Source organism: Erpetoichthys calabaricus, chromosome 1 (assembly GCF_900747795.2).
Source record: "Erpetoichthys calabaricus chromosome 1, fErpCal1.3, whole genome shotgun sequence".
Classification (NCBI taxonomy): domain Eukaryota; kingdom Metazoa; phylum Chordata; class Cladistia; order Polypteriformes; family Polypteridae; genus Erpetoichthys; species Erpetoichthys calabaricus.
In genome coordinates, this window is record NC_041394.2 from 332691543 (window position 1) to 332712600 (window position 21058).

A 21058-nucleotide genomic window follows, 5' to 3' on the forward strand; every position below is an offset into this window, starting at 1 on the left:
AATCTCCTCGAAGCCGTCCGAAAGTCATTTTCCATGGCCTCCCCAAACTTCTCCCACGCCTGAGTTTTTGCCTCAGCAACCACAAAAGCTGCATTCCGCTTTGCCTGCCGGTACCTATCAGCTGCCTCCAGAGTCCCACAGGAGAAAAGGGTCCTGTAGGACTCCTTCTTCAGCTTGACAGCATCCCTCACCGCCAGTGTCCACCAACGGGTTCGGAGATTGTAGGCACAACAGGCACTGACCACCTTACAGCCACAGCTCCGGTCAGCCTCCTCAACAATAGAGGCACGGAACATGGCCCATTCGGACTCAATGTCCCCCAACTCCCTCGGGACATGGTCGAAGTTCTGCCGGAGGTGGGAGTTGAAGCTACTTCTGACAGGGGGCTCTGCCAGACGTTCCCAGCAGACCCTCACAACACATTTGGGCCTACCAGGCCTGACCGGCATCCTCCCCCACCATCAAAACCTACTGACCACCAGGTGGTGATCAGTTGACAGCTCCACCCCTCTCTTCACCCGAGTGTCCAAGACATGTGGCCGCAAGTCCGACGACACGACCACAAAGTCAATCATTGAACTGAGGCCTAGGGTGTCCTGGTGCCACACATATGAACACCCCTATGCTTGAACATGGTGTTCGTTTTGGAAATCCATGACGAGCACAGAAGTTCAATAACAAAACACCACTTGGGTTCAGATTGGGGGGACCATTCCTCCCAATAACACCCTTCCAGGTCTCACTGTCATTGCCCACGTGAGCATTGAAGTCTCCCAGCAGAACGAGGGAGTCCCCAGAAGTTATGCCCTCTAGCACCCCCTCCAAGGACTCCAAAAAGGGTGGGTACTCCGAACTGCTGTTCGGTGCATACGCACAAACAACAGTTAGGACCAGTCCTCCCACCCGAAGGCGAAGGGAGGCTACCCTCTCGTCTACTGGGGTAAACCCCAATGAACAGGCTCCAAGTCGGGGGTCAATAAGTATGCCCACACCCGCTCTGCGCCTCTCACCAGGGGCAACTCCAGAGTGGTAGAGAGTCCAGCCCCTCTCAAGGAGATTGGTTCCAGAGTCCAAGCTGTGCGTCGAGGTGAGCCCGACTATATCTAGCCGGAACCTCTCAACTTCGCACACAAGCTCAGGCTCCTTCCCCTTCAAAGAAGTGACAGTCCATGTCCCAAGAGCCAGCTTCTGTAGCCGAGGATTGGACCGCCAAGGTCCCCGCCTTCGGCCACCACCCAACTCACACTGCACCCGACCTCCTTGGCCCCTCCCATAGGTGGTGAGCCCATGGGAAGGGGGATCCACGTTACCTCTTCAGGCTGTGCCTGGCTGAGCCCCATGGGTGCAGGCCCGGCCACCAGGCAATCGCCATTGAGCCCCACCTCCAGGCCTGGCTCCAGAGGGGGGCCCCGGTGAACAGCGTTCCGGGCCAGGGAAAACGCCGTCCAAAGTTTTCATTCATCATAGGAGGTTTGAACCGCTCTTTGTGTCATCCCTCACCTAGGACCAGTTTGCCTTGGGTGGCACTATCAGGGGCATAAAACCCCGGACAACAGAGTTCCTAGGATCATTGGGACACACAATTCCCTCCACCACGATAAGGTGGCGGTTCAAGGAGGGGATATATATATATATATATACTGTATATATATATATACAGTTAGGTCCATAAATATTTGGACAAAGACAACTTTTTTCTAATTTTGGTTCTGTACATTACCACAATGAATTTTAAATGAAACAACTCCGATGCAGTTGACGTGCAGACTTTCAGCTTTAATTCAGTGGGGTGAACAAAATGATTGCATAAAAATGTGAGGCAACTAAAGCATTTTTTTAACACAATCTCTTCGTTTCAGGGGCTCAAAAGTAATTGGACAAATTTGGTTGAAATCCCTTTGCTGGCAATGACAGCCTGAAGTCTTGAACTCATGGACATCACCAGATGCTGGGTTTCCTCCTTTTTAATGCTCTGCCAGGCCTTTACTGCAGTGGCTTTCAGTTTCTGTTTGTTTGTGGGCCTTTCTGTCCAAAGTTTAGTCTTCAACAAGTGAAATGCCTGCTCAATTGGGTTAAGATCAGGTGACTGACTTGGCCATTCATGAATTTTCCACTTCTTTGCTTTAATAAACTCCTGGGTTGCTTTGGCTATATGTCATTGTCCATCTGTATCATGAAACGCCGCCCAATCAATTTGACTGCATTTAGCTGGATTTGAGCAGACAGTATGTCTCTGAACACCTCAGAATTCATTTGGCTGCTTCTGTCCTGTGTCACATCATCAATAAACACTATTGTCTCAGTGCCACATGGTAGCTATGCATCAACAAGCCATCACACTGCCTCCACCGTGTTTTACAGATGATGTGGTATGCTTTGGATAATGAGCTGTTCCACGCCTTCTCCATACTTTTTTCTTGCCATCATTCTGGTAGAGGTTGATCTTGGTTTCATCTGTCCAAAGAATGTTTTTCCAGAACTGTGCTGGCATTTTTAGATGTTCTTTAGCAAAGTCCAATCTAGCCTTTCTCTTCTTGAGGCTTATGAGTGGCTTGCAACTTGCAGTGCACCCTCTGTATTTACTTTCATGCAGTCTTCTCTTTATGGTAGACTTGGATATCGATACGCCTACCCCCTGGAGAGTGTTGTTCACTTGGATGGCTGTTGTGAAGGGGTTTCTCTTCACCATGGAAATGATTCTGCGATCATCCACCACTGTTGTCTTCCATGGACGTCCAGGTCTTTTTGTGTTGCTGAGTTCACCAGTGCTTGCTTTCTTTCTCAGGATGTACCAAACTGTAGATTATGCCACTCGAAATATTGTAGCAATTTCTTGTCATATCCAGAGGTTGTCTTTTGAAAATAGACTGGTCACTGGAAGTTCAACATGGCACCTCAGGGCAAAGAACTCTCTGTGGATCTGAAAAAAGAATTGTTGCTCTACATAAAGATGGCCTCGGCTATAAGAAGATTGCCAACACCCTGAAACTGAGCTGCAGCACGGTGGCCAAGACCATACAGCAGTTTAACAGGACAGGTTCCACTCAGAACAGGCCTCGCCATGGTCGACCAAAGAAGTTGAGTGCACGTGCTCAGCGTCATATCCACAGGTTGTCTTTTGAAAATAGACGTATGAGTGCTGCCAGCATTGCTGCAGAGGTTGAAGGGGTGGGGGGTCAGCCTGTCAGTGCTCAGACCTCACGCCACACACTGCATCAAATTGGTTTGCATGGCTGTTGTCCCAGAAGGAAGCCTCTTCTAAAGATGATGCACAAGAAAGCCCACAAACAGTTTGCTGAAGAGAAGCAGACTAAGGACATGGATTACTGGAACCATGTCCTGTGGTCTGATGAGACATAATAAACTTATTTGGTTCAGATGGTGTCAAGCATGTGTGGCGGCAACCAGGTGAGGAGTACAAAGACAAGTGTGTCTTACCTACAGTCAAGCATGGTGGTGGGAGTGCCATGGTTTGGGGCTGCATGAGCGCTGCCGGCACTGGGGAGCTACAGTTCATTAAGGGAACCATGAATGCCAACATGTACTGTGACATACTGAAGCAGAGCATGATCCCTTCCCTTTAGAAACTGGGCTGCAGGGCAGTATTCTATAATGACAACGACCCCAAACACACCTCCAAGACAACCACTGCCTTGCTAAAGAAACCTAGGGTAAAGGTGCTGGACTGGTCAAGCATGTCTCCAGACCTAAACCCTATTGAGCATCTGAGGGGCATCCTCAAATGGAAGGTGGAGGAGCACAAGGTCTCTAACATCTACCAGCTCTGTGATGTAATCATGGAGGAGTGGAAGAGGATTCCAGTGGCAACCTGTGAAGCTCTAGTGAACTCCATGCCCAAGAGAGTGAAGGCAGTGCTGGAAAATAATGTTGGCCACACAAAATATTGACACTTTGGGCACAATTTGGACATTTTTCACTTAATGGTGTACTCACTTCTGTTGCCAGTGGTTTAGACATTAATGGCTGTGTGTTGAGTTATTTTGAAGGTATAGCAAATTTACACTGTTATACAAGCTGTACACGGACTACTTTACATTGTATCAAAGTGGCATATCTTCAGTGTTATCCCATGAAAAGACAGAATAAAATATTTACAAAAATGTGAGGGGTGTACTCACTTTGTGAGATACTGTATATACAGTGCATCTAGAAAGTATTGACAGCGCATCACTTTTTCCACCTTTTGTTATGTTACAGCCTTATTCCAAAATGGATTAAATTCATTTTGTTCCTCAGAATTCTACACACAACACCCCATAATGACAACGTGAAAAAAGTTTACTTGAGGTTTTTGCAAATTTATTAAAAATTACAAAACTGAGATATCTCATGTACATAAGTATTCACAGCCTTTGCTCAATACTTTGTCGATGCACCTTTGGCAGCAATTACAGCCTCAAGTCTTGTTGAATATGATGCCACAAGCTTGGCACACCTATCCTTGGCCAGTTTCGCCCATTCCTCTTTGCAGCACCTCTCAAGCTCCATCAGGTTGGATGGGAAGCGTTGGTGCACAGCCATTTTAAGATCTCTCCCGAGATGTTCAATCAGATTCAAGTCTGGGCTCTGGCTGGGCCACTCAAGGAACTCACTACTTTGATATCTTGGCTGTGTGCTTAGGGTCGTTGTCCTGCTGAAAGATGAACCGTCGCCCCAGTCTGAGGTCAAGAGCGCTCTGGAGCAGGTTTTCATCCAGGATGTCTCTGTACATTGCTGCAGTCATCTTTACCTTTATCCTGACTAGTCTCCCAGTTGCTACCGCTGAAAAACATCCCCACAGCATGATGCTGTCACCACCATGCTTCACTGTAGGGATGGTGCCAGGTTTCCTCCAAACGTGATGCCTGGCATTCACACCAAAGAGTTCAATCTTTGTCTCATCAGACCAGAGAATTTTCTTTCTCATGGTCTGAGAGTCCTTCAGGTGCCTTTTGGCAAACTCCAGGTGGACTGCCATGTGCCTTTTACTAAGGAGTGGCTTCTGTCTGGCCACTCTACCATACAGACCTCATTGGTGGATTGCTGCAGAGATGGTTGTCCTTCTGGAAGGTTCTCCTCTCTCCACAGAGGACCTCTGGAGCTCTGACAGAGTGACCATTGGGTTCTTGGTCACCTCCCTGACTAAGGCTCTTCTCTCCCCGATCGTTCAGTTTAGATGGCCAGCCAGCTCTAGGAAGAGTCATGGTGGTTTCAAACTTCTTCCACTTACGGATGATGGAGGCCACTGTGCTCATTGGGACCTTCAAAGGAGCAGGAATTTTTCTGTAACCTTCCCCACATTTGTGCCTCGAGACAATCCTGTCTTGGAGGTCTACAGACAATTCCTTGGACTTCATGCTTGGTTTGTGCTCTGACATGAACTGTCAACAGTGGGACCTTATATAGACAGGTGTGTGCCTTTTCAAATCATGTCCAGTCAACTGAATTTACCACAGGTGGACTCCAATTAAGCTGCAGAAACATCTCAAGGATGATCAGGGGAAACAGGATGCACCTGAGCTCAATTTTGAGCTTCACGGCAAAGGCTGTGAATACTTATGTACATGTGCCTTCTCATTTTTTTTATTTTTAATAAATTTGCAAAAATCTCAAGTAAACTTTTTTCACGTTGTCATTGTGGGGTGTTGTGTGTAGAATTCTGAGGAAAAAAATGAATTTAATCCATTTTGGAATAAGGCTGTAACATAACAAAATGTGGAAAAAGTGATGCGCTGTGAATACTTTCTGGATGCACTGTATATATATATGTATGTTTATGTGTGTAGTGGATTGAACTCCAGACAAATATGTAAATTTTTGCAGTCCTACATGAGAGTAATATCCATTAATCAATGATTTTCTTCATAAAAAATAAACACACTGGAACAAAACAAGGCAGAGGTGTCTCCAACAATATCCATAAACTGAACCAGGAGTAACTCATTGGACCTCCTCAAGACCGACGAGTTCAAAGAACTACATACAGTAGAAGGGAGGCGTCACAGAGGATGTTGTTAACCAGCACTGAATACATCCTGATATTTAGAGTAGGTAAGACCGGGTAATCTATTAATCATCTGGCAGTCACACAGTTATCCCAGGGCTTTGGAACGTCCAATTGGGTAAAAGAAAATTTCTATTAAATGAACATAAAACCAAAATTTCCTATATGTGCATTGTAACAAGACAAGGTCAAAGTGTTGGGGCTCCATGTGGCAAACCCCATATAATTGGATAAAGGACAAAAAAAGAAAATTCAACTTGAATCTGTCTTAGACCGGACTCCTCTCAGGTTACTGACAAAGATGGCGGCTCCTCCGGTTCTGACGTATTTGGGTAGAAGGAGACAGGTTCCAGATGGACAGACCCCAAAAGTGATTTTGCAAGAGAAGAGCCGTCAATCTTCCCTTCTGCACAAGGAGGAAATGAGAGGCCATGATCGGATAGCACCAACCTCTGGATTAGCGGAGAATGATCCATCACCAAAGCCGTTAAACTGTCTCACATGCACATGACAACAGCAAGTCATTTACAAAATTAGATTTATATCCCAAGGTCCAATAATGGCTAGAGTTTCATAGAAGAGGAAAGGAGGAGGAGGTTGGGAGCAGGCACTGATAGTGCGTTAGCAAACCCACTCACACCAAACCACCTGGACTGGGACCCGAGTGCAGTGGTGACACCGCAGCACCACACTGGTACAGTGTCAGGTTTTCTTTACGGTGGCTGGAGTGCCACCCCCAATTTGTCCCTGTAAGTTGGAGGATCAGCTTGAGGTCCGGATGCAGATCAGCGTCATTGGCAAGATGGAGCAATTTCAGATTAAGGGCCTTGCTCAAGGGTCACTTCTGAGAGGAAAAGGAAAAAGGAAATTGGAAACAATCACAATATATCTGACAAAATAAGGAACAAATAACTGAATGGTTGCATCGGTTTTATGAATCAAAATCTTCCTTCCTCTTGATGTCCTGTCTAATACCATCACCGCTGTGAGTTCAAGAAAAGGCACTGCATGTGCTAAGGAGGAGGAAAAATGTTAAATTACAAAAACGTCATGAGTACTCAAAGTTCACTCCTGTCACAGTCACAGACAGACGAGACCGTATTGAGAAATGATCCCCACGGGAGACGCAGCATTGCTGTTTTAAATGAATCCCGTAACTTGGGAATTTAGACTGGACTGACAACTGCCATAATAACGGGGCAGAAGAGGCAAACTGAGAACAAAAAGAGAGGAAAGCGACTGGTGGATGTCATGTAAGAAATGTCTTCAAATGTAATGATTAACGTAATGATTAAACTTCTTGTTGAGTGTCTCTAGTTGAAAGTTTGTAATCCAAGAACAGCTTGCAGTCATTGTTTTAAAAATTGTTTGATCAAGACTGAAGCCCCCACCCTAGTTTTCATGCGTTATTGAGACCCTTCCTTTGCCGTATAAAGAGACATACCTTTAGGGAGTACAATTGATTGAGCGATAGACTTGTCATCTGGAGCTCCTCTACCTAAAGGGAACATTTGTTTGCACTGTCAAGGCTAAAGATCAGACCATGGAGGAATGTTCTAGATTTGATCTCCAAAACGGCTTCATTAGACCTCCAGCAGGCCAGTATGAGGTTTTATTTTCCTTGTTTAAAATATTATTTACATCTGTGTATTGATTTTCAGGAATTCAATAAAAAAGTTAGAATCAATGGAGGGTTTTTTTTATCTTTACAGTACAAAAAATTGTGGTGCCTGTGACCTGATTAAGTAAATGTGATATTTATACTGTAACTTGTATGTTATACATTAAAGAAACTGAATAGAAGATGACTTTCAACAGTGCCACCAGACGATATGAATCCTGTGAGACGACCCGATGGGTGAGCCAGAGCACCTGTTGTCTTGTAATAGTTTAATGACATTCGTAGGGATATTCATGTTGGTGTATAATTTATTTTCTCTCATGATCAGTATGTGAACGTTTGAAAGGTCTTATCTGGGCTATTTAAAGCAATTTCTAAAAGTAGAATTTAACAGATCATCTCTCGTCTTTGTATCAGACACAAATTAGCCCCGTTTAGAACTGTGAGGGCCCTGAGAATTTAAACCAAGCACAGTGTTTCACAGGATTTTGCCTCCTAAATGCAGATGGCCCGTTTTCTTAAATCAAATCCTTAACATTTAGTAAGTTAAGGATTTTCTGTCACATGAACGTGAAGGGCCACAGGGCTCTATTGTAAGCTATAAAAAATAAACTTTTTAACAATGTATAAAAAAGCTTCTCTTTAGAACACAGTTTGATGTGGTAATATATAGGATGATTTGGAAGAAAACTGACTTGGCAACAGTACCAAACTTGGTGAAATTCCTTCTGCATTGTTTAATTTGAATGTTTGGACCTCCTTCAGGAGTTCTTTCCCTGTTGATGCTGGTGTGCTAGTAACCATGCTGGCAGTTGTCACATGACTGATAAATGACACTGAAGTGACATTGAGGTTATTTGAACTGGGTTACTTTGCATTCTGAAATACACAGCTGAACACTTAAAGCCAGTGCAAACTTCAAAGAGGCTGAACAGTGATGGCTATGTCAATTACACCATAAATAATCTTCCCACCTTTGGTATATTTTTTTGAACATTAACCATTTTGTACATAGAGTCTGAGAAAAAAAGAGCTAAACCATTAAAAACATCTGAAACCTTAGGATGACCTGAATCAACTGTCTGGAATATCATTAACTAAATGCATTGGTGTGCTCAGTAATTGCAAAGGGACTGGTAGGCCAAGGAAGACCTCCACAGCTAAGGACAGAAGAATCTTCACTATGACCCCCAAATGCCTGTCTGACAGGTCATACACAATCTCCAGGGGGCCCGATGTGTGTTAAACTACCATCTGCAGAAAACTTCATGAACAGAAGACACTCAAGAGGAGCACAAAAACCCAGGATGACCAGATTAGTTTGTGAAAAAGGACTCCGATAGAAGGGCTTGTGGACAAATGAGCCAGAGTAATGGCGAAACTAAAAGGAACTGCAAGATCCAAAGCAGACCACCTCTGTTAAACATGGGACGCTGGGGTGTTATGGCTATCACAGGTACTTAAACCCCTCTTCATTGAGGAGACTGCTGATGACAGTCACACAATGACTTCTGAGGTGAGTAGAAACATTTAATCTGCTCAAGTTCCACTAAATGCCCCCACACTCACTGGTTCTTCCTAGAAGATAACCAAGATACACTGCTTAGGAAACAGGAGTATCGCCAAAAATAGTTAAATTGGGTGATTGGCTTGGCCATTTGAATCAAGATGAGCAGGCCTTCCATTGATGGCTGCCTTAGCAGAACCTCACCCATTGTAGACTTCAGTCATTATACACAAGGATGTGCGACATACCAAATATGACTGCTTTAAATAATTTGCCTTCCATTTCTGTGTGCCAACCCATTTTGTAGGGAAGGAATTTCTTCATGCTGTGAAGCAAATGTACACAAACCCCCTTAAATTAAGGTCTGTAATAGAAAATTCTCCTTTACTACCAAAACAGATTAAAATAAAAATCTGAGTAACATGCTGGGCTTCTGTGCCCAAAGAGAAGCCAAGTTAGTTGGTGAATATCAACTTGTGTTCCTGCACAGATTCAGAGTCCCAGGACTATTTAGGAACCACAGGTCTTGATCCAGCCCTTTCTGAACAGATTGGCACTGGAGTTTAACTGAATGTTTATAGTTCTGCATGATCTTCCTTCTGACTTGGTACATTGTGAGGCTGTAGATAGGATCCTCATTATCTAGAGGAGTGAGTTTGGGCACATTAGTCCTGTAGACCTTCAAGCTAAACAGATTTAAGACCTGGAAAAATCTGATCTATAATCCTAGGCATCCCTTGATCTAATGACCATGCATGCGATAGCAAAAACCCGATCTTGGTGGGTGATCTAAACAAGTGCAAACCACCACAAGGAGCAGACAAGGATACAAGATTTAAAATTTTATTGCTTAGTATTAGCAATGCCATTTGCTTTTCTGTATGCCAAGAATAGTACAGCAACACATGAGACAGCCAGGACACCTACAACAGCTCCAAGGATGGAATCTTGGAATTGGGAGCCTGCAAATAGAAAAGGCATTAGGAATGAAGTGGTTTAATTTAGTTTAGTAAGATCAGTCCTTCACATGGCTTGCATTTAGGCAGTTGAATAAGTTACCTGGAGAGGCTTCATCTTGCTGGCCAGACAGGGACTGTGATAAAGACAAAGGAGAGACCTGCTCCAGATAAAGAGGGCCAACAGAAATGGTCTCCTGCCATTCAGCTGGTGTGCTCCATTCACCTGCAAAATACAATTGAAGCTTTTGTATCCCAGGCTGTACACTGCAGAAGTCTGCCAGTGAGGTCACTTACTTGCTCTCCTGGGTCTGTGTTTAAGGGCACCAGAGCCCCTCCTGAAGGGAGGGGGGTTGGCACAGCTGGTGTCACAGCAGCTACAGACAGCATTGTTCCCATCCACTGAGCTCCACCTGAAAGCACAGCCACCAATCACAACCTGCTACCTCATCTGAACAGGTGCACCATCATCCTCCCAGTCACTTACTGGCTCAGTGCAGAGTTGTATGAACAATCCTTATTCAAAGGATCAACATTAGCAGATGCCAAGGTCACCTTCAGATGGCAGGTAATGAAGATCTGAAAGTAGACATGCAAGAGACTATTCACACCTGGGAGCTTCAATGGATTCCTCCAAAGGAGATGGAAGGAAAGGACTTACTGAACTAGTAGTCAGGCCATAAAACCTGAAGGCATCCAGCTGGTACTGCATTACAGACTGGGCAACTCTGGGGGACACGAACTGGGAATTGGAGCCTGTCAGTTTACTGTCCAAGAAACACCTGCAATACACAAGAGGGACCATAGCATTGCATTTCCAGACAAAGATCCGAACAGACTATGGCTCACACCCACCCATTATTCCCAATGAAGGTGTAGGCCGGGGCCGAAGCATTGGACCCAGGAGTGGCCACACAGCTGTCCACAAAGACACGGAGAGGCACATGGTTAGTGCTGTCCACAGACGCTTGAAGGTTGAGGTCTCCTAGGAAGAAGGTGTTGGATGGACTCTGCCCACTCCAGTCACCTGCAGACAGGAATGTTACAAGGTGTTCAGATCACATTAGTGGAAATGGAAAGGAGGATTTTTAGGGTACACCTACTGCTCATTATAACCAGCGAGAAGCCCAGAATATCCTCAGCAGATATCGTGGAGGTGTAGGGAACCCAAGTGGGGTTTAAGGCATTGCTGCTTATGTTGTGTAGCCTGGGTTAGAAAAAAAAAAAAAAAAAAAAGGATCTAAATGGAATGGTTTTGTAGCTTAACACATCAAGGATTCAAGTTTCAACTTCATTAACATGCAAGAATCTTTCCCAACATGGCTATAATGCAGAAGTGGAGTTTCCATGCGGCATCTCTCACCTGTTGTACTGGCATTCAATCTGCACCACAGCTGGATTTGTTCTTACAATGGGAAGACCATCAATTGGAGAAGGATTGTAGTCGAGGGTGAAGGTGTAGGTTATTACAGCTCCCAGCATCTAAAGAGAAGATCCAACAATTTAGGGCTAGTCAGCCGACAATACTAAACAAGAGCAAACCTTCTATAAAAAAAAAAAAAAAAAGTACCCTTTACAAATAACCAATTGCCTTGTAATTCGGCATTAAGCTGCAGTGATGCGGTTTAAAGGGTGCCGTTACTTCAGATATTGTAAGTTAGCAACTATCCTAGATCTAATCCAACATGAAATAACCAGAAGGATGACTGCTGGCCAAAAGGGCCATCTAAAAAGTCTTTAAAAATGGTTACTAAAGCAAATGCCCAAGCAGTACACCGGTCCCACAATTTGTCAAAATAGGCAACTATACATCAGAACATTTTAATTGCATATTGAAATGTTGAACAGCATTGGATTTCACACCCAAAACCTATAGCAGTGGAAGAAATTGAAAATGCTCCATTTTGTTTTTGCTTATGTTTCAGCTTGACTATGAAGAGATTTCAAATCTGATCTGTAAATATTAAGGGATGTCAGATTGTACTTTGCATTATTGCAATTAGACCAAGCCAGGTACGCCTCCTTTAATGTCTGGAGTAGAATATTACATTGCTGTGTTAAAACAGCATTTTGGCAAGAGCTCATACAATGGGGACCTGCAGAGACCTTTTGTAAGCTGGACAAATATTCACCCGTGCAGACAGACCCAACTGGATCCTTGAAGGCAGGCGATTTTTGATCTTTAAAATTTGTCAGGGGTCCTACTGAACAAGTCTTCAGCCCTTGCATTTGTCTAGACTGGAGCGGTTATTAACGCCAGTTTAATAAAATGCAACCGACATTCAAACGTAATGTGAACACGAGGACGGTTTGAAACACAGCCCATAAAATATTAAGTTCTGGCTTATAACCATTGCCTCGTTATCCATGTCAAACTTACTACACTAATCGCTATGCAAGTCCGATTTGAACCCGACCTCCACGCTCCCTAAACACGCACATGTGCCCACACACACATTAACAGGCCATTAAGTGCAAAAAAGTTAAACTGTTCTGTCCACATTTAAAAAAAACCACCAGTTTTGAAAGTACCACACTATTCTTCGTTTTTGTAACGAAACTACAATAGACACTTGTTAAATATTCGCACAAACAGTAAAGGTTTTATCCCCTTAAGTTACCTGCGTCAAAGTGTTCATGAATTCATTTTACAGGTCACGAGTTGGCAAACACCACGGATAAAGAATCTGGGCACATAATGCGGGCTTAACTGCCCAAGTCTAATGTCCTTCCAATAGCAACGCCTACGAGCAGTCATGTGTAATAAATGGAGCTTAACAGCGGAGAAGCCAAGATCTCATTAACTCGTACCTGATCAATTGTGACTTGGGCGCCAAAACGTTATACGAACATAAACATCTTGTCGTTTTCCTAATCTTTCAGTAACGGTAATCTTAAACCAGACCTGAGCCACATACTACAAGTGCGAGAGCAACGACGCCACTCACCTCCACGGTGCTCCCACAGCCCTGCAGAGGCGCTTCAATCACAAAGGGCTGAGCACCGACCGGGCTGGTGACTCCACATCCACCCATGGAAAGATCAGAAGGCTGGACCGGCTTTTGGATGCCCAGCAAGTCCGGACTGATGGTGACGATCACCTCACTGTCGGTGCACTGAGCCGTTACGGTCTGCGAAGCGCCAGCTCTCGGCTCAAAATATTGCAAGACAGCGGGTTGCTGGTGCTTGGCCATAGCCTTCCGTCCTTTGAAACGGGGCTGAGCAAAAACATCGCAGAGGAAAAAAATCAGCAACACCACGGCTATCTGACCCTTACACCACATTTTTGAAAAACAAACAAAGAAAACACAATGAAAGTCAAGGCGCAGCACAGTCTTTATATAAGCGAATTAAGGCTTTCGGCTGCTTAATGTTAACACGTGCGGAGAAAAAGATCACCAATCCGTCACCAATCACGTTTGTAATAAACAAGACACTTGAAACACTTGGGTTAATTACGGGAAGACTATAATAAAATTAGAATCAAAAATCAAAACAGCCGCAAAAGCGTAAGATCATAGGAGGCAGTGACTTGACATTTCTTATATAGAACACTGGACCAGGTAATTGGAGGTTTAAATCTCTCGGTAACTAAAATCAAACGTATTTGCTTTGCGTAAGTGAAGAATAAAGTGTGCTAAATTTTAAATGTTAAGTGTGATGTCTTGAAGAAGTTTCACTTACGAGAATTGTGGGCGTGTGGGTACATTGCAAACTAACACGGAAGACTAATAAAATAATTGACAAATATAATTAAAGTTTAGTCAAGTATTTTGTGGTAATTGGGTGCTACTAAAAAAGTCTTTATTGAAAAGTTATATAGCATCGATTTGATATTACTGCGGTGGGTTGGCACCCTGCCCGGGATTGGTTCCTGCCTTGTGTTGGCTGGGATTGGCTCCAGCAGACCCCCGTGAACCTGTGTTCGGATTCAGCGGGTTGGAAAATGGCTGGATGGATGGATTTGATATTATTTTGATTTTGGATTACGGTTTTACATCAAATTAATTTGTAAACGTTTGGAGCTATGCAGACGGCTCGTGGATTTGTTGTGGTAAATTCAAATCATCTCCAATATCAGCCTTAGAAAGTGGAGACAGGACAAGTATCCTTCCATTTATTTCGTCTATTATGGTTGAACTGGGCGGGCCAAGCCCCCTGACGCCTTTGGCGCACAACCCCCCAGTTGCGGTGTGGTAGGCCGACCCACTTGCTGCCTAAATCACAAAATTATATAAATATGTAAAAGAAAAATAAATTATTATCGAACGGAGTAAAAATCATGAAATGAGCATAGAATATTTACTTTATTACCGATTGGAGTATTCCCGTTAAACTGAAGTCCACTGTGCTCGATGAGTATTTATAAGAGACTAAATAAACGATCCATTCGTTTAAACTGACATTTCAACAGACAAAAAGCGTCAAAAGTAATGAAATTTATTGAATTAAAGTATTAAAATAAATTATTGAAATAATAAACATTTATTGAAATTAAAAACCACGTCTTTCTTGATATATAAAAACAATGACTTTCTAGATATTTTAATTTACAATTTAAAAACGGAATAAGAATCTGAAAATCTAAGAAAATCACATTAAACTTCGATAAGTTATGAAAAGAATGATAACAAAAATATGTATGTAGGTTTTAAGATAATCTCTATTTAAACCGTGACAAAAAACTTCACTTAAAATCGTTGCACTTTAGGCTTATAGGATTTTATATAGAGAGAGAGAGTAAATATAAAAGGTAAATAATTCGCCCTGTTAAAAAAAAAAAAATAGTGGAAAGCAACAGGGAGCCCCACAAGACAAGCAGGCCCAGTTTTGGGTGGATTGGTTCAAACAATGCAGAGACGATGATAAATATTATTTTTGAGCCAATCTATGCCTGTGACTTCTCCATGGTTACGTCATAATCTGGAAGTGGACCTCAGATAACATAAAGAAATCTTCTTTTTTTTCCCTTATTTGTGTAATAGTGAATCAATAGTTTTGTGGTGTAAAAGTGTCCTGGAAAGGCACTTTAACCTTTCAGGTTCTTTTTATATTGGTGCACAATACCTATTCAACATTCACTGGGCACAGATAAGCTCAAATACAAAGCAAGAATATCTCAACATTGGCCAAGGTAACCGACCTCAAGTTCAATATCTTATCAGGGGCTAGAAAGACACTCGAAACATGAGGCATCCCTCCCAGGATTCAATTAAAAACAAATTAAGAATAATATGTCTCTATACGTCTAATGCTGTAGTCAGATGACCTCGGAGGAAAGAAGTAAGAAAAAGAAAAACTCCAGGGCTTGTGATGTAAGGAAAAAAAAACAAAATGTATAAGAGTGCAAAGGCTACAAGAATGCCCAGCTGCCTCTGCATATTCTACTTAACATCAATGTGCGTAAGTAGTTCCTGTTGTTTTTTTAAGATTCATCCTAGAAGAATATATAAATATAATCTTTCATTGAATTTCAGCAGATTTCACTATCTCTGTCCAATGAAATCTCACTTTGGTGCATTTTTCAGCAGTAGTGCAATCCCACAGTGGAGCGTCCATGTTCATTTGACCTTCAGATTAATGAGCCTAATGGCCGAGTGCTGCACTCTGCATGTCTGGATTACTCATAAGCTAATTTAAATGGATTGTATTGTGTCAGCTTCGATCTGCTGTAGGGACCCCATAACTTTCAAACTGACTTTACCTTTTAGTTTTCCCTATATATAAATATATATATATATATATATATATATCCATCCATCCATCCTCCTCCGCTTATCCAAGGTTGGGTGGCGGGGGCAGCAGCTTGAGCAGAGATGCCCAGACTTCCCTCCCCCCGGCCACTTCTTCTAGCTCTTCCGGGAGAATCCCAAGGCATTCCCAGGCCAGCCGAGAGACATAGTCCCTCCAGCGTGTCCTGGGTCTTCCCCAGGGACTCCTCCCAGTTGGACGTGCCCAGAACACCTCACCAGGGAGGCATCCAGGAGTCATCCTGATCAGATGTCCGAGCCACCTCATCTGACTCCTCTCGATGCGGAGGAGCAGCAACTCTACTCTGAGCCCCTCCCGGATGACTAAGCTTCTCACCCTATCTTTAAGGGAAAGCCCAGACACCCTGCAGAGGAAACTCATTTTCAGCCACTTGTATTCGCGATCTCGTTCTTTCGGTCACTACCCATAGCTCATGACCATAGGTGAGGGTAGGAACATAGATCGACTGGTAAATTAAGAGCTTTGCCGTGCAGTTCAGCTCCTTTTTCACCACGACAGACCGATGCAGAGCCCACATCACTGCAGATGCCGCACTGGTCTGCCTGTTGATCTCATGCCCCATTCTTCCCTCACTTGTGAACAAGATCCCGAGATACTTGAACTCCTCCACTTGGGGCAGGATCTCGCTTCCAACCCTAAGAGGGCACTCCACCCTTTTCCGACTGAGGACCATGGTCTCAGATTTGGAGGTGCTGATTCCCATCCCAGCCGCTTCACACTCAGCTGCAAACCGATCCAGAGAGAGCTGAAGATCACGGCCTGATGAAGCAAACAGGACAACATCATCTGCAAAAAGCAGTGACCCAATCCTGAGTCCACCAAACCGGACCCCCTCAACACCCTGGCTGCACCTAGAAATTCTGTCCATAAAAGTTATGAACAGAGTCGGTGACAAAGGGCAGCCCTGGCGGAGTCCAACTCTCACTGGAAATGGGTTCGACTTACTGCCGGTAATGCGGACCAAGCTCTGACACCAATCGTACAGGGACCAAACAGCCCTTATCAGGGGGTCTGGTACCCCATACTCCCGGAGCACCCTGCACAGGATTCCCCGAGGGACACTGTCGAACGCCTTTTGAAAGTCCACAAAACACATGTAGACTGGTTGGGCAAACTCCTATGAACCCTCCAGGACTCTGCTAAGGGTGTAGAGCTGGTCCACTGTTCCACAACCAGGACGAAAACCACACTGTTCCTCCTGAATCCAAGGTTCCACTATCCGATGGACCCTTCTCTCCAGGACCCCTGAATAGACTTTACCAGGGAGGCTGAGGAGTGTGATCCCTCTGTAGTTGGAACACATCCTCTGGTCCCCCTTCTTAAATAGGGGGACCACCACCCCAGTCTGCCAATCCAGAGGCACTGTCCCTGATGTCCATGCGATGTTGCAGAGGCGTGTAAACCAAGACAGCCCTACAACATCCAGAACGTTGAGGAACTCTGGGTGTATCTCATCCACCCCTGGGGCTCTGCCACCAAGGAGTTTTTTGACCACCTCGGTGACCTCAGTCCCAGATATGGGGGAGCCCACCTCCGAGTACTCAAGGCTCTGCCTTCTCATTGGAAGGCATGTTTGTGGGATTGAGGAGGTCTTCGAAGTACTCCCCCCACCGACCCATAATGTCCCGAGTCGAGGTCAGCAGTGCACCATCCCCACCATATACAGTGTTGACACTGCACTGCTTCCCCTCCTGAGATGCCGGATGGTGGACCAGAATATCCTCGAAGCCGTCCGACAGTCGTTCTCCATGGCCTCCCCAAACTCCTCCCATGCCTGAGTTTTTGGCTCAGCAACCACCAATGCTGCATTCCGCTTGGCCTGCCAGTACCTATCAGCTGCCTCCAGAGTCCCACAGAAGAAAAGGGTCCTGTAGGACTCCTTCTTCAGCTTGACAGCATCCCTCACCGCCGGTGTCCACCAACGGGTTCGGGGATTGCAGGCACGACAAGCACCGACCACCTTACGGCCACAGCTCCGGTCAGCCGCCTCAACAATAGAGGCACGGAACATGGCCCATTCGGACTCAATGTCCCTCACCTCCCTCGGGATGTGGTCGAAGTTCTGCCGGAGGTGGGAGTTGAAGCTACTTCTGACAGGGGCCTCTGCCAGACGTTCCCAGCAGACCCTCACAACACATTTGGGCCTACCAGGCCTGACCGGCATCCTCCCCCACCATCAAAGCCTACTGACCACCAGGTGGTGATCAGTTGACAGCTCCGCCCCTCTCTTCACCCAAGTGTCCAAGACATGTGGCCGCAAGTCCGATGACACAACCACAAAGTCGATCATCGAACTGAGGCCTAGGGTGTCCTGGTGCCAAGTGCACATATGAACACCCCTATGCTTGAACATGGTGTTCGTTTTGGACAATCCGTGATGAGCACAGAAGTTCCATAACAAAACACCACTCGGGTTCAAATCGGGGGGGGGGGGGGGCATTCCTCTCAATCACGCCCTTCCAGGTCTCACTGTCATTGCCCACGTGAGCATTGAAGTCTCCCAGCAGAACGAGGGAGTCCCCAGAAGTTATGCCCTCTAGCACCCCCTCCAGGGACTCCAAAAAGGGTGGGTACTCCGAACTGCTGTTCGGTGCATACGCACAAACAACAGTTAGGACCAGTCCTCCCACCCGAAGGTGGAGGGAAGCTACCCTCTCGTCCACCGGGGTAAACCCCAATGAACAGGCTCCAAGTCGGGGGGCAATAAGTATGCCCACACCCGCTCGGTGCCTCTCACCGGGGGCAACTCCAGAGTGGTAGAGAGTCCAGCCCCTCTCAAGGAGATTGGTTCCAGAGTCCAAGCTGTGCGTCGAGGTGAGTCCAACTATATCTAGCCGTGACCTCTCAACCTCACGCACTAGCTCAGGCTCCTTCTCCTTCAGAGAGATGACATTCCATGTCCCAAGAGCCAGCTTCTGTAGCCGAGGATGAGACCGCTAAGGTCCCCGCCTTCGGCCACCACCCAACTCACACTGCACCCGACCTCCTTGGCACCTCCCATAGGTGGTGAGCCCATGGGAAGGGGGACCCACGTTGCCTCTTCAGGCTGTGCCTGGCTGAGCCCCATGGGTGCAGGCCTGGCTACCAGGCACTTGCCATCGAGCCCCACCTCCAAGCCTGGCTCCAGACTGGGGCCCCGGTGACCCGTGTCTGGGCAAGGGAAAACGTTGTCCAAAGTTCTGATTCTTAAGTGAAGGTTTGTTGAACCGCTCTTTGTCTCATCCCTCACCTAGGACCAGTTTGCCTTGGGTGGCACTACCAGGGGCATAAAGCCCTGGACAACAGAGTTCCTAGGATCACTGGGACACGCAATCGCATCCACCGATAAGGTGGCGGTTTAAGGAGGGGATATATATATATATACAGTTAGGTCCATAAATATTTGGACAGAGACAACTTTTTTCTAATTTTGCTTCTGTACATTACCACAATGAATTTTAAATGAAACAACTCAGATGCAGTTGAAGTGCAGACTTTCAGCTTTAATTCAGTGGGGTGAACAAAATGATTGCATAAAAATTTGAGGCAACTAAAGCATTTTTTTAACACAATCCCTTCATTTCAAGGGCTTAAAAGTAATTGGACAAATTAAATAACTGGAAATATAATGTTCATTTCTAATACTTGGTTGAAAACCCTTAGCTGGAAATGACAGCCTGAAGTCTTGAACTCATGGACATCACCAGATGCTGGGTTTCCTCCTTTTTAATGCTCTGTCAAGCCTTTACTGCAGTGGCTTTCAGTTGCTGTTTGTTTGTGGGCCTTTCTGTCTGAAGTTTAGTCTTCAACAAGTGAAATGCCTGCTCAAATGGGTTAAGATCAGGTGACTGACTTGGCCATTCAAGAATTTTCCACTTCTTTGCTTTAATAAACTCCTGGGTTGCTTTGGCTGTATGTTTTGGGTCATTGTCCATCTGTATCATGAAACGCCACCCAATCAATTTGACTGCATTTAGCTGGATTTGAGCAGACAGTATGTCTCTGAACACCTCAGAATTCATTTGGCTCTTTCTGTCCTGTGTCACATCATCAATAAACACTAGTGTCCCAGTGCCACTGGCAGCCATGCACGCCCAAGCCATCACACTGCCTCCACTGTTTTTACAGATGATGTGGCATGCTTTGGATAATGAGCTGTTCCACGCCTTCTCCATACTTTTATCTTGCCATCATTCTGGTAGAGGTTGATAATGGTTTCATCTGTCCAAAGAATGTTTTTCCAGAACTGTGCTGGCATTTTTAGATGTTCTTTAGCAAAGTCCAATCTAGCCTTTCTATTCTTGAAGCTTATGAGTGGCTTGCATCTTGCAGTGCACCCTCTGTATTTACTTTCATGCGGTCTTCTCTTTATGGTAGACTTGGATATCGATACTCCTACCCCCTGGAGAGTGTTGTTCACTTGGTTGGCTGTTGTGAAGGGGTTTCTCTTCACCATAGAAATGATTCTGCGATCATCCACCACTGTTGTCTTCCGTGCAGGTCTTTTTGTGTTGCTGAGTTCACCAGTGCTTGCTTTCTTTCTCAGGATGTACCAAACTGTAGATTTTGCCACTCGTGATATTGTAGCAATTTCTCATCATATCCAGAGGTTGTCTTTTGAAAATAGACTGGTCACTGGAAGTTCAACATGGCACCTCATGGCAAAGAACTCTCTGAGGATCTGAAAAAAAGAATTTTTGCTCTATATAAAGATGGCCTCGGCTATAAGAAGATTGCCAACACCCTGAAACTGAGCTGCAGCACGGTGGCCAAGACCATACAGCAGTTTAACAGGACAGGTTCCACTCAGAACAGGCCTCGCCATGGTCGACCAAAGAAGTTGAGTGCACGTGCTCAGCGTCATATCCACAGGTTGTCTTTTGAAAATAGACGTATGAGTGCTGCCAGCATTGCTGCAGAGGTTGAAGGGGTGGGGGGTCAGCCTGTCAGTGCTCAGACCTCACGCCACACACTGCATCAAATTGGTTTGCATGGCTGTTGTCCCAGAAGGAAGCCTCTTCTAAAGATGATGCACAAGAAAGCCCACAAACAGTTTGCTGAAGAGAAGCAGACTAAGGACATGGATTACTGGAACCATGTCCTGCCGTCTGATTAGACCAAGATAAACTTATTTGGTTCAGATGGTGTCAAGCGTGTGTGGCGGCAACCAGGTGAGGAGTACAAAGACAAGTGTGTCTTGCCTACAGTCAAGCATGGTG

The 21058-nt window shown here is 45.2% G+C and overlaps 1 protein-coding gene across 1 annotated transcript in view; it reads right to left on the reverse strand.

Moving 5' to 3' along the window:
* LOC114666580 (zona pellucida sperm-binding protein 3-like) overlaps positions 1–21058 on the reverse strand; it is a 515374-nt gene that overhangs the window by 480733 nt on the left and 13583 nt on the right. The window contains exons 2-8 of the mRNA XM_051926578.1: positions 13037–13354; positions 11452–11570; positions 11192–11295; positions 10944–11115; positions 10750–10870; positions 10576–10667; positions 10386–10501 (exon numbers count right to left, since the gene is read on the reverse strand). Of these exons, the coding sequence (XP_051782538.1) occupies positions 10386–10501; positions 10576–10667; positions 10750–10870; positions 10944–11115; positions 11192–11295; positions 11452–11570; positions 13037–13354 (1042 nt within the window). The remainder of the gene's footprint in view (positions 1–10385; positions 10502–10575; positions 10668–10749; positions 10871–10943; positions 11116–11191; positions 11296–11451; positions 11571–13036; positions 13355–21058) is intronic.